Source organism: Solea senegalensis, linkage group LG3 (genome assembly GCF_019176455.1).
Source record: "Solea senegalensis isolate Sse05_10M linkage group LG3, IFAPA_SoseM_1, whole genome shotgun sequence".
In the NCBI taxonomy this organism is placed as follows: domain Eukaryota; kingdom Metazoa; phylum Chordata; class Actinopteri; order Pleuronectiformes; family Soleidae; genus Solea; species Solea senegalensis.
Window position 1 is genome coordinate 5,390,963 of NC_058023.1, and position 15,576 is coordinate 5,406,538.

The 15,576-nt window shown below is 43.5% G+C and overlaps 2 protein-coding genes and 1 long non-coding RNA gene across 9 annotated transcripts in view; 2 read left to right on the top strand and 1 right to left on the bottom strand.

Annotated features, from left to right (window-relative positions):
* The window catches only part of arhgef11 (Rho guanine nucleotide exchange factor (GEF) 11), a 19,705-nt gene extending 17,791 nt beyond the window's left edge, over nt 1-1,914 (top strand). For 5 of the 6 annotated variants that reach the window (XM_044020909.1, XM_044020912.1, XM_044020911.1 and 2 more), the window contains 4 exons: nt 52-180; nt 317-603; nt 1,206-1,338; nt 1,427-1,914. In XM_044020909.1, the coding sequence (XP_043876844.1) occupies nt 52-180; nt 317-603; nt 1,206-1,338; nt 1,427-1,476 (599 nt within the window). In that variant the 3' untranslated portion in view covers nt 1,477-1,914. The remainder of the gene's footprint in view (nt 1-51; nt 181-316; nt 604-1,205; nt 1,339-1,426) is intronic. The other variant, XM_044020915.1, reaches the window with a different exon arrangement.
* Nucleotides 1-14,647, bottom strand: part of LOC122766226 — a 23,580-nt gene extending 8,933 nt beyond the window's left edge. For both annotated transcript variants that reach the window (XR_006360049.1, XR_006360048.1), the window contains exons 1-5: nt 14,584-14,647; nt 13,832-14,047; nt 13,318-13,514; nt 294-480; nt 31-171 (exon numbers count right to left, since the gene is read on the bottom strand). This is a non-coding gene — a long non-coding RNA (uncharacterized LOC122766226). The remainder of the gene's footprint in view (nt 1-30; nt 172-293; nt 481-13,317; nt 13,515-13,831; nt 14,048-14,583) is intronic.
* vangl2 (VANGL planar cell polarity protein 2) lies at nt 6,517-15,273 on the top strand. The gene is made up of 8 exons (XM_044020916.1): nt 6,517-6,771; nt 10,251-10,492; nt 10,597-10,720; nt 10,932-11,539; nt 12,381-12,517; nt 12,615-12,750; nt 13,338-13,581; nt 13,814-15,273. Exons 2-8 carry the CDS (start codon nt 10,422-10,424, stop codon nt 14,069-14,071), a joined length of 1,578 nt encoding a protein of 525 aa, XP_043876851.1. The 5' UTR covers nt 6,517-6,771; nt 10,251-10,421; the 3' UTR covers nt 14,072-15,273.
* Nucleotides 15,274-15,576: the final 303 nt, after the last annotated feature.

The following is a 15,576-nucleotide window of genomic DNA, read 5'->3' on the forward strand; positions in this document are numbered from 1 at the left end:
ATTCCTCTTCCACACACTTTTCCTCCTCACATGTCTGTCGTCTTTACATAGCTGTGGTTGCGGGTCCTACTCCTCCTCCTCCTCCTCCTTCTTCTTCTTCTGTCCCTGACGGCATCACTGATGATGTCACCCTCCCCTCCGACCAGTCGTCCAAGCCGAGAGGCGGGGCCACTACGCAGGGTAATGCAGACAAATCCCGTCCAGTTTCACATTCTCTCATCAATAACAAGACGACAGATATTGAACGCTATAATGTGTGATTGATGTTAATGTAGCCTCTCAACGTCACTCACCGCCTCATCTGTGTGGTCTTCAGGCAACATGTTCTACTTGGTGATGCCGACAGAGCAGGGTGAAAGCGTCACCGATGACCTCAGCGTTCCACCCGCGCCCACCGCCGCTAACTCCCCTCGGCCTGTGGAGGGAGCGACGTCGCCGGTCTGTGGTCCACCGGAGCGCGACCGATCGGAGGCTAAGCAACTGGAGCAGGAAGAAGAAGAAACAGGTCGATTTCTGACTGGGAACCAGAGTCACATGATCAAGAACGTGGACGAGATTTTCCACACGATTGAGGGGTTGATGAGCAAGTTGCGTCAGCTGAAGGTGGAGTGATTATATGTCTTTTAACCAAACCTACTAATAACTGATCAACTATAATTTACTTTTCTGTTATCAGTTTTTCCTGCAGCTGACGTTCAAATATAGACTAAACTCACGTCCCAATGGAATGGAGAAGATTGGGTTTATTTGCATATTTGAACCATAATAAATCTGCACTTTTGTTGTCGCACAAAAACAGTACAGCGGTAAAAAGTAACCGCTGCATACCAGCGTCAAATGTTATAATAAATACACAACAGTTGACTTACGGCACTTGTTCAGTACCATTAAAAGTACTGAGTTTGGTACTTGACCCTAGTTTTTACTTTACTTTTATTTTTGTGATACTGAAACAAATCTGTTCCATGTCTGGTGTGAATGCACTTTCAGTTTGTTCAAAAATATTCGTCAAGAAATTGTATTTCTTTGAGAAAAACTTAAGGAAACAATACTATCCTGATTTTCTGAAAAGGTTTTCATGGAGAGATTTTGAATAACAAGCAAAAAAAAGTGATCTTCTTAACCAAGTGTTCCTCTGGAGCAGCAAATTAAAACCACCTTTTTTACACCTTCCATTATTATCTTTGATGAAAATCTCTCAACAGGAAATAGAGAAGGCTCATCACAAGCTCTTGAAAACCCTCACCGAGCCGTCTGTCAATCAGGAATCAGGGGACCAACAGTGTCACTCGGCAACCGTCTCCAGGACGCCATCTCTGGATCGTGGCTCAGGCGATGGTGAGCGAGGACTGAATATTTTTAATTTAATTTAATCTTTCTATGTTATTACAAATTAAATCAGTTTTTCTTTTCCTCCTGTGAACAGGAAAAGAAGGAAGTCCGGCAGAACCCAGGATTCAGTCGACAGGATTCTGATGGATTCTTATGTGGAGTGGATTAACTCGCAGACGGACATATCTACATATGCAACTACTGTCAGACTTGGCCACTGTAGCTCCGCCTCCCTTTGCCCCCTTGTCCCTGCATGCGCCGACCAGTGAAGCGGAACCTTTGCGGAACGACTGTAGCCGTTTTTCTTTCCATTTTTGTTTCCCACCGCTCACCAACAATCTGGTCAGACTCATTTAAGGGGCGTCGACGCAAAACTACGCAATGCAAACGTCTACCGCAGCAAGAGGGAGTCGAGGGGGATGTGAAGGATGAAGGAACAAAAAAAAAGGGCAGAAGACAAGTTGAGGAAAGCGAAGCGATGGAGGAACTGAAAGTAAGAGGGAGGGAAAAAAATGACCAAGTTGGATATTTGTGAAGGAAAGACAGACGTGTAGAGAAGCAGGGACGTGTTGAAAATGTTAATTTAAGGAGAAAAAAAAAAAAATCCAAGGGACCACCACCCCAGCACTTTACCCACAATGCATCCCTCTGGCATGCACATCCTCTGCAGCAGACAGATCAGGAACTGAACGCACCTTGGGCTGCATTTAGGGACCGACACTTGAGCGAAAGACGGCCCACCGAGGGTCCACCGCCATCACTTCTCCACTGGACGCTTTACACTGAGTTCACCTGTCGCTGCGGCCGACGGACTGTGTCTATATAATATAATTAAATATAATTCAGGTTATTTGCACTGGGTAAGGAAACAAATACCACAAACAAATGCGTAATTTTAGCCACAGCAGGGCCCCCACACTATGGTTGACCCATTTGTGGGAACAGTTGCGGCCATTTTGTTATTTCCTAAAGCCTTTCTTTTAAGCTACAAAATGGCTGTCCGTCACCACATTAGTTTTTTTCATCATTACATGGTTGTTTTTCTTATCGATTGTTACGTTTTAAGTTCTGAAAAAGAAAAAAAAAACACTACTCCGCTGTTTACTACTGAAATGCTGGCAGGTTTTTTATTTTACTTTTCATTTCCAGTGCTGCTTCACAGAGAAGTACAGGGATCTCAGCGGATTCACGCGACTGTGGGAGATTTGAGACGGGCAATGTCAACGTCGAGCGTCAAAGAGACGTAGATTCAAACATAGAAACTTGAACTTTTCAGCAGAAAAAAAAAAAAAAACCTGTTCGTTTATCACATTGCCAAATATTGCCGCTGACATTGCCCGTCTGCGTTTTGACTTTTGTGTGTGAATGCCACAGTAAACACTGTGAACCAGCATCTCTTTTTGCCGTAGAGTGTTTCCATCCCATCATCGCACATCCAAAAACGTGAATGGACTCTTTACACCAAGCAGATTCCCGATAAGAAAAGCTTTGTTTTTTTTAAAAGACAAGAGATAATCTTTATAAATGCAAGGACACGCACAGTTAGATTACTCTTTTTTTAATGAAATTGTTCAACATTTAGAGAAATTATTTCATTTGCTTTCCTGCTGAGTTAGCCCAGAGGATCAAAACCACTCTCGTGTAGGTGTGTTAGCTATGAGTTCACTGTATGCTGCTAGTTAGCTTAGCTTAGCATAACCAGACCCCGACTGTAGCCAATTTGCCTCGGTTTCCTGTCTCGATGCTAAACTAAGTTAACCTGCACAACATGTTCAAACACAAGATGTTGGGAGCAACATTGCTAGTCTTTATGCTAAGCTAACATAGTGTTTGCTACTTCACACACACACACACATGTGGGGATGTGAAGTCTGCATGAAAATAAGAAAAAAATGCCGAGTTTAGCACAAACAGAATGTGGCTGTAGCCCATTGTCCCTCTCTTTTCCATCTTTATGCTAAGCTAAAATGCCGCTGGCTGCTTCACACGTGGGATTTGTGTGAAAATAAGAAAAAATGTCAAACTTCGCATAAACAAAGCCCAGGTGTAGCCCGTTTTCCTCTGTTTCTATTCATGCTAAGCTAACATGATGTTGGCTACCTCACACACACATGTGGGGTATTATTTCTGTGTGAAAATGAGAAGAAAAATGTCAAACTTAGCTTAGCATAAACAGAGTCCGGCTGTTGTCCCGTTTCCTGTCATTATGCTAAGCTAAGCTAACATGTTGTTCACACGCAGACATGGGAAGCTGTGCTGATCTTAATTCTTTGAATGAAAGCAAAAAAATAATTCTAGCTGGACTGAAAAGTATTTTTGGATACTATGTAGGAAGAGTTTCTTGACACTAAGAACATTTTTTTTGTTAGCCTGAATTGAGGCTCCTATAACCAGCAAAGACCGACACTGCAGCCACTCTTCCTTTTTTTTTCCTAATGCTAAATAGACACTAGGCAGTAATGTCGCTGCATAGAATCACACTGGACGGAATTTTATTTGAGCTGGTTTCAAATACTTGCACCCGACGATATACTACCAAACTAAAACCACAATAGGAGCCTAGTACCTTTTATGTCAAAAAAGATATTTCACTTCCTGGTGGAAAGTTTCCACCGTTTAACCAGCGAAATGACGATCAGGACCTCGTTCAGACGTGTCGTTAACATCCGTGCCGAGCAATTTGATCACATCCAAAGTGAAGGTCAAACAATAGGTGGCCTCCTCATTCCTGATCTTTCAATCCATCCTCTAGACGAATTATGGCGCTTTTCTATTATACACTTCTATTATGGCTCAGCTCTACTCTGGTTTTTCTTTTCTTTTCCATTAGGGTTAGTACCTGGTACATTTTTTTCCGAATGGAACGGTACAATGCATATTTTTAGCGTTTTCTTTAGGCATAGTACCAAAATAACTCTCAACCCAACCGGCCCCAACCCATTCCTTTTTTGGCACCCTTCCCTTGGGTTACCAGAGTAGTGGTATGGTATGGGTGGAGCTAGACCAACGACAGTCAGCTGATTTAGTGACAAAAAAGCGTCACTCTGAATTGTACCATGGTGGAAACGCAGCTTTTGTGTGTTAGTGTCTCACCCGCCCGTGGAAAACAACATTCCCCGATGCCAAACCAAGGAGAACCGAGTAGTACATAAGAGCCATTAGAGATCACCTCCTCACCTAACGTCCTCTGATTCGCAGCATTTTAAAGTTTATAGACGTCTATATAGCCAGACACATTAGAAACATGATTTTTATGACGAGATGTGATATTTAAAAGTGTGAGGGACGTCAGATTACTGAGGACGGATGTTAACACCAGGTTTGAACGGTGCAGAAGCGGCACAACTTGGATTTTAATGTGCGTGAAAATGAACGAAATGCTTAAAAGAATTTAAAAAAAAAAAGAGTGAGGACTGCTGATTTTTATGCACACAGAGTGACTCAAGTGCTAAAATGTAAAAAGAAAAAGAAACCGTTTTACCAAAGTGAATTATCTCATCATTTGTGTCGAAGGTGACACTTTCCTGTTCCTTCACATTGTCGCTGCTGTTCTTCGACCAACTCGAACCGGGAAGCGGAACATTTTGTCCATAAAAAGCTCTCTTATTTCCACCACATCTTCTCTTCTACCAGCATTTTTCTCTCCGACTTCTACCTCCACACACTCAATTTCTCTCTTTCCTTCACTGTTTTTCTCTCCTCACACATTGACATCAGCATCGTGGCTCCAACTGGGCTGTGGAGAAAGCTATAACTGATTCCTCTTGTTTAAATAATAATAATAATAATAATGATGTTGCACAAACTAAACTTCCCTGCACGGTGCAAACTACTGTATGCATACACACATCGTTATCATCTCATTTATTTTGTCTTTATTCTAATTTTATTCTTTTATCTTGTTCACTCATGTAATATAGAGAAATCAGACCCACTTGGTTTATATATGTTAATTTCTTTTTTTTGTAAAGCCTTAGTCATTGTATTTGATTTTATTTTTGTAGATATGATTTTTTTTAAGGATGTATAAATTATTGTTTCCTTTGCCCTTGTTTTTAAAATTGGTGAGATTGTTAGCTGCACAGAAAGGAAAAAGAACTCGTGTTTTTCGGATACATGTGTTTTGTGAAATTAAAAAAAGAAACTGGATGAAGTAAATTGTGTGGAAATTGAGTCATTGATTTTTAAACATGAAGCATTTATCTTATTTAAGATTTATTCTAACACATTTTGTAATAAAGGAGTTAGAAAGGAACTGCATTTCTATGCTAAGCTAGTTAGCCAGCTCCACTTCACACACACAAGGATTTAGAGCTTCTATAGCGAAAGTGTAGCATAAACAAAGCCCTACTGTAACCCATCTCCAATGTTTATGCAAAGCTATGCTTGCGCTAGCTCTGTATTTTACACACAGCAAAAATAAATAAAACCCTGCTCTCAGTCATTTCCAGTCTATGTGCTATGTTTACTAAGCTAGCCTGTGGCTGTTGCTACATCAAACAGATGAGGAGAGTTACTACTGGCAGTAGCCCATTTCCAGTCTCTATGCTAAATTAAGCTAGTCTTCCGCTGAGCTTAGCAAGTACAAGTTGTACTTTAAGCTTAGCATAAACACAGCCCCACATCCCATTTCCAGTCATTGTGCTAAGCAATGTTAACCTGCTGCTTGTCCTAGCTCTGTATTTCACACACACACACACACACACACACACGGCTTTTAAGCCTAGCTTAGCATTAACAGAGGCCAACTGGCTCTATGCGAAGCTAAGGTAGTCTGCTGCTAGCTCTAAAACTTCACACAAATATAGCTTTAACATACATAAAAGTTGAATAAATATATATGACTTCACTCTTTACAATGTGGTCCACTCCTCTGTTTGCTGTCCCATCCATTATTAATGGGTTCAACCACTTCATTCAATATTTAAATAGTAATTTAGTCAGTTTGTTGACAACAATACATCAACTTGTATTTATTCATGTATGCATTTTAAATTAAATTAGAGGGACAAAGGGTTTTTCTGATTTCGTCGGGCGTGTTCTCTGTAGTGCTGGTTTTATTTTGATAGTCACCATCCCCGGAAACGCGGGATGATGTGAGCCGGTGCTGGAAAACTCCCTCCCCCCCCGCAGCTCAGCGGGGGCTCGTCTCTGTCCCTCCCTCTCAACAGATGAGGAGCCGGGGATGAGCTGTTGCGTGCCGCTGCCTTTTGTGCGCCTCGACACAGACAGAGAAACCTCCTTCCAGGCGGAACACGCACGAAAAAACAGTTCGAAAAGGGACTGAAACAAAGCGGAAAGTGCATCCACGGATTACACTCTGCTGGAGATGAGATTGTGGACAAAGTGGATTTGACGCGTTTGGGGACACTTCGTGTTTTTTGGAGACGTTCCGCTCTTTGTGCTTCGGGCTGTAGATGTTTCTCTCTGGGCAGAAAGGTGAGACTTCTCAGAGCTGCAGGCCTGAAAAATCACAGATAAAAGTATTTTTTTTTCTATCCCTCCACTTTCTTTTTCAATCAGTCCACGAAGGAGTTGGCAGATTACGTGACCGAGCTTTAATTTCTTGATTCCACCAGGCAGTTGGAGCTTGTTCTTGTCCTTTTTCTTCCACCGCGCGCTTTAATCCATGTTGCGTTTTTACGCACAAACGTGCCAAATGGAGCACTTGGTACACACAGAGAGCGTGTGTGTTTGGTGTATATTTATTTGTTATTTTTTTGGTGAGTTTCCTGCTCAGTCACCAGTGTGATGCTCTTCAGTCTGGGTGTGTTCTGCTTTGTTCTCACTGGATGTGAAATCAGAAGTAGCATCATCTTGATTTTGGTCGCAGGTAAACCTCTTACCTTCAACTGTGACGTTTGTAATTTAAAAAAAATCCAAAAAAAAAAAAATCCTTGACGCTTGTTGAGCATCTACAGCCACACCTCATTGGCTCACTGCCACCATGAGGCCTGGAGGCCCCCAGGGGCCACACAAGGGAACCACAACCTTTCCTGGGTGTTATAAATGTTATTATATTAGGTGTTGTTCAAATGGAAGTGGGTGTAGATGAATACACATACTCTTTTTTTTGTCAAATTGGCATTTTGAACGCACAGAAACTGCGTTTTAGGAGACCTGGAATGGTCACAGTGACCACTCAAAGCTGCTTTACACTACAGTTTTGCCATTCGCCCATTCCCAATTTCTTACAGCGCATCTATCGGCGCTTTTCCACTCAACTCGGCACGGTTTGGTATGGTTTTCCATTACAATAACACATCGTGGCGTCGTTTTATACGCGACACACACAAACTACTGACTTGTTAAGCCGTTGTTTTCGGTTTACTGAATCATTAGAATCAGTTCATTAAAAAGATTAGTTCAGTACTTCCTGCATGACACAGTCACTGAACTGAAACACGGATGAACGGGTTGAAATTTGGCTCATGATCGGCAACTTTCATCAGTGCCGTTACTAAATACGCTCTCTCCTCTGTTAGATATTGAGATTTTAGACATTTCCTTGCTAAAAGTTGGAGATTAACGCTATTTCAGGATTTCTACAGTTTTGGCATTGTTCGGTTTGATTCTTGTGTCGGACGTCGTGCTCATGACTCTTCCAATGACGACACGCTGTCTTTTGATATCACGTTGTAGCATCGGCTCAGCTCTGTGTGGAACAGACTTCTGTTTCAAAGTTACACTCAAATTACTTCTTAGATTTCACAATATAAGGCTGCATCTGTGTGTTTTATTGTGGCTTTGACAGGAAATACACTATTTCTACAGGAGTACTCACGTTTTTTTTTATCCATTTATTGCCAATTTACAATCACTTACAATAAAATGATGACGTGGCCTGGTGTGATTTAATCACAGAATCACCAGAGAGAGAGAGAGAGAGACATTTTCTGTTCCATTTCCTCTCGACACATTAAGGATTTCTCTCATATCCCAGATGACGCTGGGAACAGTGTTCATCATGAGGGTGTGGATTGATTACAGTGGGAGCGGCTCATTGGAGTCGATCGATGGCATTGACTGTCTCAGACAGGCCGGGTGGGTGAGAGAGAGAGACAGAGAGTGACCTGGTGTGGTGTTATGGTTTTGAACTCGCACAAGCATTGGTGTGTTGTTCTCTGTGTCCTGCATAGCTGAACTGATGCATGTACGTATGTGAGACGTACAGTATGTGCAGGAAATGGGAAACGGTTTCCAAACAGAAAACCAGACACTTAAAAGTAAGATTTTAGTCGGACTAAGACAATAATTTGGTTAGTTAGTCTAAAATCAAGCTAGTCTTAATCAGACTAACATACTAACAGCGATTCATAGTCCGATTACTCCTGCACGTATACTCTAAGTCAGACTTGTCATTCTGCACTTGTGCCAAAATGTCTCCCCCGGTCTTTGACCTGGAAAAAGAAGGAGGCGACATATAAACTGCAGTGCTGTTGCCGGAAATCAGGCGGCGGTGGCGTCTTTCTTTGGATAACACGGCAACCGCTACAGCAGATACGAAACATACAGAACTACATCGTGATCCATCGCGCCGTTCACTGTTTACAGCGTGACCTATGGAGGCGGACCTACCCGACAAATAAACCGATTTTTCTCCTCCGCATGTATACTCCGACTCGTCGAGCTGTCCGATTGCCGGACTTAGTCGAACTATGGCCGCGTTGATAAACATTTTCATGAGTAGGAAATTTGTATTTTGAGGTCTTCAAAAGGGGCATTGTGTTCCATTTAGAGTCAGATAGACGATATCGGCACAGCCTAGAATGCTAACCTCTGGCACAACACTTGGGTTGGTGCATCTTCTCTAAATCATTATTACTAGCTTTTGAAGCACCTGGTAAATGCCCGGAGATTTGTGTACAAAGCTAGCAGCATATAAGTTGCAGGGGAATCCCCAGAGGATCATGCAAACTCATTTGGACATGAACTGGGGATTAGACCAAAGATCTGGCAGCAAGACCGTCTGTGGGGACATGTATCCTGGGCCGCTGTAACTAGAACCGGCCTTTACTCGCGCACATCCTTGTAAGCCCTACGCATGTGTGTGCCTGGATCTGAAGAGTCCACATATAAAAATCACATGAAAAGCATTACTGGGATCTGAAGTGACAAATAGGGAGCGTGAGGAGATGTGTTATTAGATTAGGAGTGTGCTTGTTTGACAGCCAGAGTTTGGAAAGTACCCAACTTTGTTTTGTCCCATCAACGGAAACGTGAAAAGGACCAGAAATCAGAATTTTAGCCTGGTAAATGATTTGCCGTCTGAGGTGTAGTTTAGAGATTGGGGTGTGGGGTTATCGATGTTGTGGTTCCCATGGAGATGCACACACACACCTCCCTTTCTGACTTTTCTCACCCACTGCCTCCCATTCATCCCCATTGTAGTAGTTAAGCTCTGTTGCCCCTGGAGATCACGGGGGACTGTTAGAGAATGCAAGAAACACTGTTGAAAAATGAGGCATGGCCATAGTACCATAGTGTTTTCAAGTGATTATGATTCAGTTGGAACACAGTCCACAGTTTTAGCTTGGCCTGTGTCTTCTCTCACAAAAACAAACTGGGACATTTTGGAGCTGCGCTGATGCTGTGCCTGCGCTCTTGCATGTCGTCTACACTGCAGCCCAGAATAGAAAGCCCTTTATTGGCTGAGAATGCACTCAGGGGACAAATCACTTGAGTTTGCTTATAAAAAAAAAAAGTCCCTCAAAGCAAAAGAAAAGGCTTAGTTGTGTCCTGTGTGCGGCTGGAACCTCATTCGCGCTCCTCGCTGTTCTACTAGTGCAATAATGTGTATCCACGTTGTCCTTGTTACCCTGTAAGATGCGTTTACTCCTGCCCGATTTATGACAAATTTTATTTTGCCTTTTGCTTTCTCCTCCTCACGGTTCACTCTTCATCCCTTGTTTACCCAGGCCTCCAAGATAGATTCCCTCAGGAGTAAAGTGGACTTGCTGCGCCTCCCTCTGGCCCTCTCCTCCAAGTCCATCGGCGACTGCAAGAGCCAGCTGGGCGTGGTCTGGGAGAAGGGCGGCGGCTCAGGGGCAGGAGGGGCTCGGAAACCCCGCCCACTGCCAGCCTCCGACATGGACAGCGAGTCGGTGTACTCGGCGTACTCCTACAAGTCGTCCCACTCGCGAACGTCCCGCAAACACAGGTACACATGTCTCACATCAAGTCAAGGGTAACCGTCCAGGACGTATGAAACCGCTGTTGTCTTTAATAAGTTATTTTTTTTCACTTTCTGTCATGTCTCTCCAGAGAGAGGAGGGACAAGCATCGCGCAAAGAGCCGCGATGGAAGCGTCCGTGGAGAGAAAACGGTCAGCATCCTGGCTCCCGCCGAGCCGCTGCTGGATGCCGAGTCCACCAGGGGAGACGACAGGGTCAGATTTTAATTTGTGCATTTGCCCCAAAAAAGTATTCATGATGTTGCCTTTGATCTCCGCATGAGCCTCAGCATTCCCAAATAATGAGAAACCAGGACAACAATAGTATGAAGTACTGGCTCAGCATTCCCAACAAATTATTCTGATGAGGTTTATCGTGTAGAACCTTCTATAATCAACAGTGTCCCGTGTCCACTTCTGCCCACAGGACGACAACTGGGGCGAGACCACCACAGTGGTCACTGGTACCTCCGTGGACAGCATCTCCAACGAGGACCTGACACGTGTCTCTAAGGACTTGGAGGACACCTCGCCGCTGTACTGTCGCCGTTACTTTGGCGTCGTGTTGACCGCCATCCTGGGGCTCTTTGCTATGGTCACTCCTCTGGCCTTTTTGGCACTCCCACAGCTGCTGTGGCGGGACAAACTGGACCCTTGTGGAACTCCATGCGAGGGTCTTTACATCTCTCTGGCGTTTAAGCTCCTGATCCTGCTCATCTCCACCTGGGCGCTTTTCCTCCGCCCGTCCAGAGCTACTCTACCGCGATTCTTCGTTTTCCGGTGTCTGCTGCTGGTGCTGGTCTTCCTCTTTGTGGCGTCCTACTGGCTCTTCTATGGGGTGCGGGTGCTGGAGCCCAGAGAGACGGACTACAGGGGTATTGTGGGATACGCGGCCTCTTTGGTGGATGCGTTGCTGTTCATTCAGTACCTGGCCCTGGTGCTGCTGGAGATTAGACAACTGCAGCCTGCTTTCTCGCTGAAAGTCGTGAGGACAACAGATGGAGCAAGTCGCTTCTACAGCGTGGGACATCTCAGGTAAATTAAGGAATCTTGTCTTTTTTGGTTTTCAGTAGTTTTTTACTTATGTAGAGATTTTTCAACGACACATAAGTTACCTGAAAATTTAGTATCGACCGATAACAGTTACCAACATGATGGGACTGAAATCCAGAAATTTCAGAAAAAGAGATTTTAGCCACTTTTATGCCACTTTCTGTCTATAATGTACATTCTACATTCTATTTTTAACTTTTTTTTTAGTCTAAGTGTTAATATCTCTATATATTGTAATTTTCTTTATTTGTTTTTATGTTTATTATCTTTATCTTTACTGTCTTGCTGCTGTAACAATGCAAATTTCCCAACTGTGGGACAAATAAAGATCTTAACTTATCTCTCACTGTTTAGGCTAAAGAGCTAACTAGCATCTTGTGAAGCCACTTTCTTAAGATCTCTGCTACTTACTACTAATAACAATAAATACTGCTTTTTTTCCCCATCAGACTTTATTCAAGATCATTTTGGATGTTTTCTCTCTGTCTTGCTAGTCTTGACTCCTTTCTGTAGCTGCACCCACATTTAAGTCACAGCCAAAACCTCTCAGACATTGCTAATACTGCTGCTTATATTAGCTTTTTATGCTATTTTCTGACTTTCAGACCAAATTTGACATGTAACAAGAGATGGTTAACACATTTGGTGCAGCATTGTGGATTTTTATCACACAGCAGATATTTCCTCTAAATCCACGCAGGCCTCGGGGAAGTTCTCGCTCTGCCTCTGGTGGTTTACCACTTCCCTAATGTACATGTTCTTGTGGTCATGTGCCGTGACGGTGCATGACGGTGAAATAACCACTGTGTTTTGAACTTTGCAGTATTCAGAGGGCAGCAGTGTGGCTTCTGGACCAGTACTACAATGACTTCCCTGTCCATAATCCAGCTCTGCTTAACCTGCCCAAGTCCATCCTCACTAGAAAGATGTCTGCCTTCAAGGTCTACAATCTCGGAGAAGGTACTTCACATTTTTCTGTGATGTCGATGATAGTTCAGATTCCTCTTCCTGTCAGTTAGATGATCAGGTTATCCTAAACTTAAACCGGTGTTTGCAGAGAACGGCACCAATGCTTCCACGGGGCAGTCCAGAGCCGTGATCGCAGCCACCTCTCGGAAAAGAGACAACTCCTACAGCGAGTACTACTATGAGGAGGCCGAGGTGGAGCGGAGGGTCCGCAAGCGCAAGGCCAGGTAAAGACGGACATACACAAATACATGCAGAGAGTTTTTACGTAAAAAAAAAAGAGTGAATGGGTTGCGTCTGGAACCCATTGCCGGAATTGGGACCTGTATTTACGGGCACTTTTCCACTATACAGTTCTAGCATGGCTCGACTTGCTTTTGCATTAGGGATAGGACTGTATGTCGTTTTATAAGCGTCACAAACTAGTGACTAGTGATCGGTCCAGTGCTTCCTGCATGACCAGAGCAGGACACAGACGCCACTGAACTGAAATACGGCTGAACGGGTTGTGATTTCGGCTCACGGTCGCCGACTTTCGGCAGTTAAATATTGAGATTTTAGACATTCCGTTCGTTAAATGTTGGAGTTTCACGTACGTTTTCAGGCTTTTTAAGTCTTTTTAACTGATCTACAGTTCGGTTTCAAATTTTAGTATTGAATCAGAACCTTCTGCAGAGCAGGTACTTAAACAAAACACCAGGTACTATCACTAATGGAAAAGCCAAAAAAGAAAAAAAACTGTACAGTGGAAAAGCGCCAAAAGTATTGAACGGGGCATTTGGTGTGTTACTCACACTGGAATTTCTCCCCCCAGACTGGTGGTGTCAGTAGAGGAAGCCTTCACCCACATCAAGCGCCACCAGGAAGAAGAGGCGACAGTGTCACCGAAACACCCGCGGGAGGTCATGGACCCGAGGGAGGCGGCTCAGGCCATCTTCGCTCCCATGGCGCGGGCCATGCAGAAGTACCTGCGAGCCACCAGGCAGCAGTCCTACCACAGCATGGAGAACATCATCAACCACCTGCAGTTCTGCATCACGCACAACATGACCCCCAAGGTAACTAAATGGCACATTGCAGGCCTCAGATTGAGGTCTAAGTATGAACAGAAGAGACTGTATGACCAGAGTATAACTGAATAATAGCGAAAACCTGTTTTTTCCTTGTTTCCTGACTGACAGCTTTGTCAACACACTTTTTTTTACATTACACACATTTAAATGATTAATATATGGAAAAAAACAACATTAAAATTACAGCTAATTCTAAACTATGTGTTATGTGTTCAAGGCTTTCCTTGAGTGTTACCTCAGCCCAGGTCCCACCCTCCAGTACCAGGACGGCAGCAGGGGGCGCCAGTGGACACTAGTGAGTGAGGAGCCAGTGACTGCGTCTCTACGTCAGGGCCAGGTCTTTACACTGAAACGCACGGACTTCTCTTTGGTCGTCACGGTGACGGCGCTGCCCTTTCTGCATCTGGCCGAGGAATTCGTTGACCCCAAGAATCACAAGTTTGTCATGAAGCTGCAGTCAGAAACATCGGTGTAGGAGGAGAGAGAGGAAAGAGAAGTTTTAAAGTGTACATGCAGGGTATCCTTTTTTTTTTTTTTTTTAAATAAACATTTTGGTATCGTACTACACAAAACATCTGAAATCAAAACGTGTTAAAATGTGGATTCGTTGAAATCACAGCCATGTGTCTAAAATGTGATATTTTCACCTCGTTTGCCCTGTAATCTCTCTTTAAGGTGATTTTGTTTGGACAGTTGATGACATTTTATGAACCCAACAGTGACTACGTTAGGCGAGGCCACACTGACGCGTCACTGACTTTGTTCCTTTTTTTGTACCTCAAAGTACTGACTGTTTACTTGTGATAAAGCACATCACGCTGCTTCCACTTCCCATTGTATCGAAAGCTGTTAACAGACGTAACGGCTCCTCTCAGGAGAAGAGACGGGGAGAAGCTGCCTTCTCCAAACTCTGACGTGTCTAAATATGAAACTATTACTGGATAGTTTTGCTGTGATATGAGGTCACGGCTATTGTTCTCTTCTTACCTGGTTTTCTCGTTGGCTCTGTTTGGTACGGTGGCCGGCAGCGGGCAAACGCACCGTCATGACCCAAAACCCACGCGGGAGGAGCGACGAGCTGCATAGACACAAACATCGTACAGTACAACTGGTTCACAGCACATCAGATATCAATGTATACAGTAGTTCAGGCGTTAAAATCCAACGTCAGATAGTTTGACTACGGAAAACGAGTGCGGGATCGCTTGACCTCTTGGTAAAGGTCTTTTAATAAAGTAAAAATTAAGCAGTGGCTGGTCGTAGAGCTGCACGGACCCCGGAGCATTTCCGTTTTTGAAGATGCTTGTGTTTTAGTTTCTTTCTGCAGATCATTCTTCTTTTGCGGGGTCGCGTTTCTCACGTGGCGTGTGTTTTTGTTTTCCTTTTTGCTCGCGAATCGGCGGCGTCTGTGAACACGCAGCTCGTTTCTCCTCCTGCGCGTGTTTTGGCTCGTTGCCGTGCGTTTGTCCCCCGTCGGCCACCGTAGCTTGGAGCATCAATGGAGTTATAAGTGAAAAAAAAAAGGTTCCCCTGAACAAAACACTGGATGGACTTTGATTGTAACTGCTCCTTGTTGTGTCGTGGTTACACTGCACTGGTAACACATGTATACATAATGTAGAATAAAGCACCACTGCTGTGGGCGTAGACTGTAAATAAAGATGGAAACAAAATCAATTTCACAATTTTAATTGTGAAAATCAAAAGAACAGTTTGTCTGGATTTCTTTTGAATGAGACAGATTTATATATCAGCTATTTTATTTTTTCAGTTGTAATCCAATTTTTAGAGTATTACGCCACATTGAGTAAAAATTGATTTCATAGACTTCGAGACTAAAGAAATTTCACGAAGTGCTCTCATTTGAACAACTCTAAAACAAGTTAGAATATTACGACTTTACTCTCAGAAATGTACGATTTTATCCTCATAAATGTACAATTTTAATCTTGTAAATTGAGATTTTAATCTTGTAAGACT

Excerpts from the sequence above, each read along its gene's own strand:
- vangl2 (XM_044020916.1), top strand. The coding sequence starts at position 10,422 with ATGGACAGCGAGTCGGTGTACTCGGCGTACTCCTACAAGTCGTCCCAC. Across the intron at positions 12,518-12,614 it reads GGTCTACAATCTCGGAGAAG|AGAACGGCACCAATGCTTCC; the intron begins GTACTTCACATT and ends CGGTGTTTGCAG. Across the intron at positions 12,751-13,337 it reads GTCCGCAAGCGCAAGGCCAG|ACTGGTGGTGTCAGTAGAGG; the intron begins GTAAAGACGGAC and ends TTCTCCCCCCAG.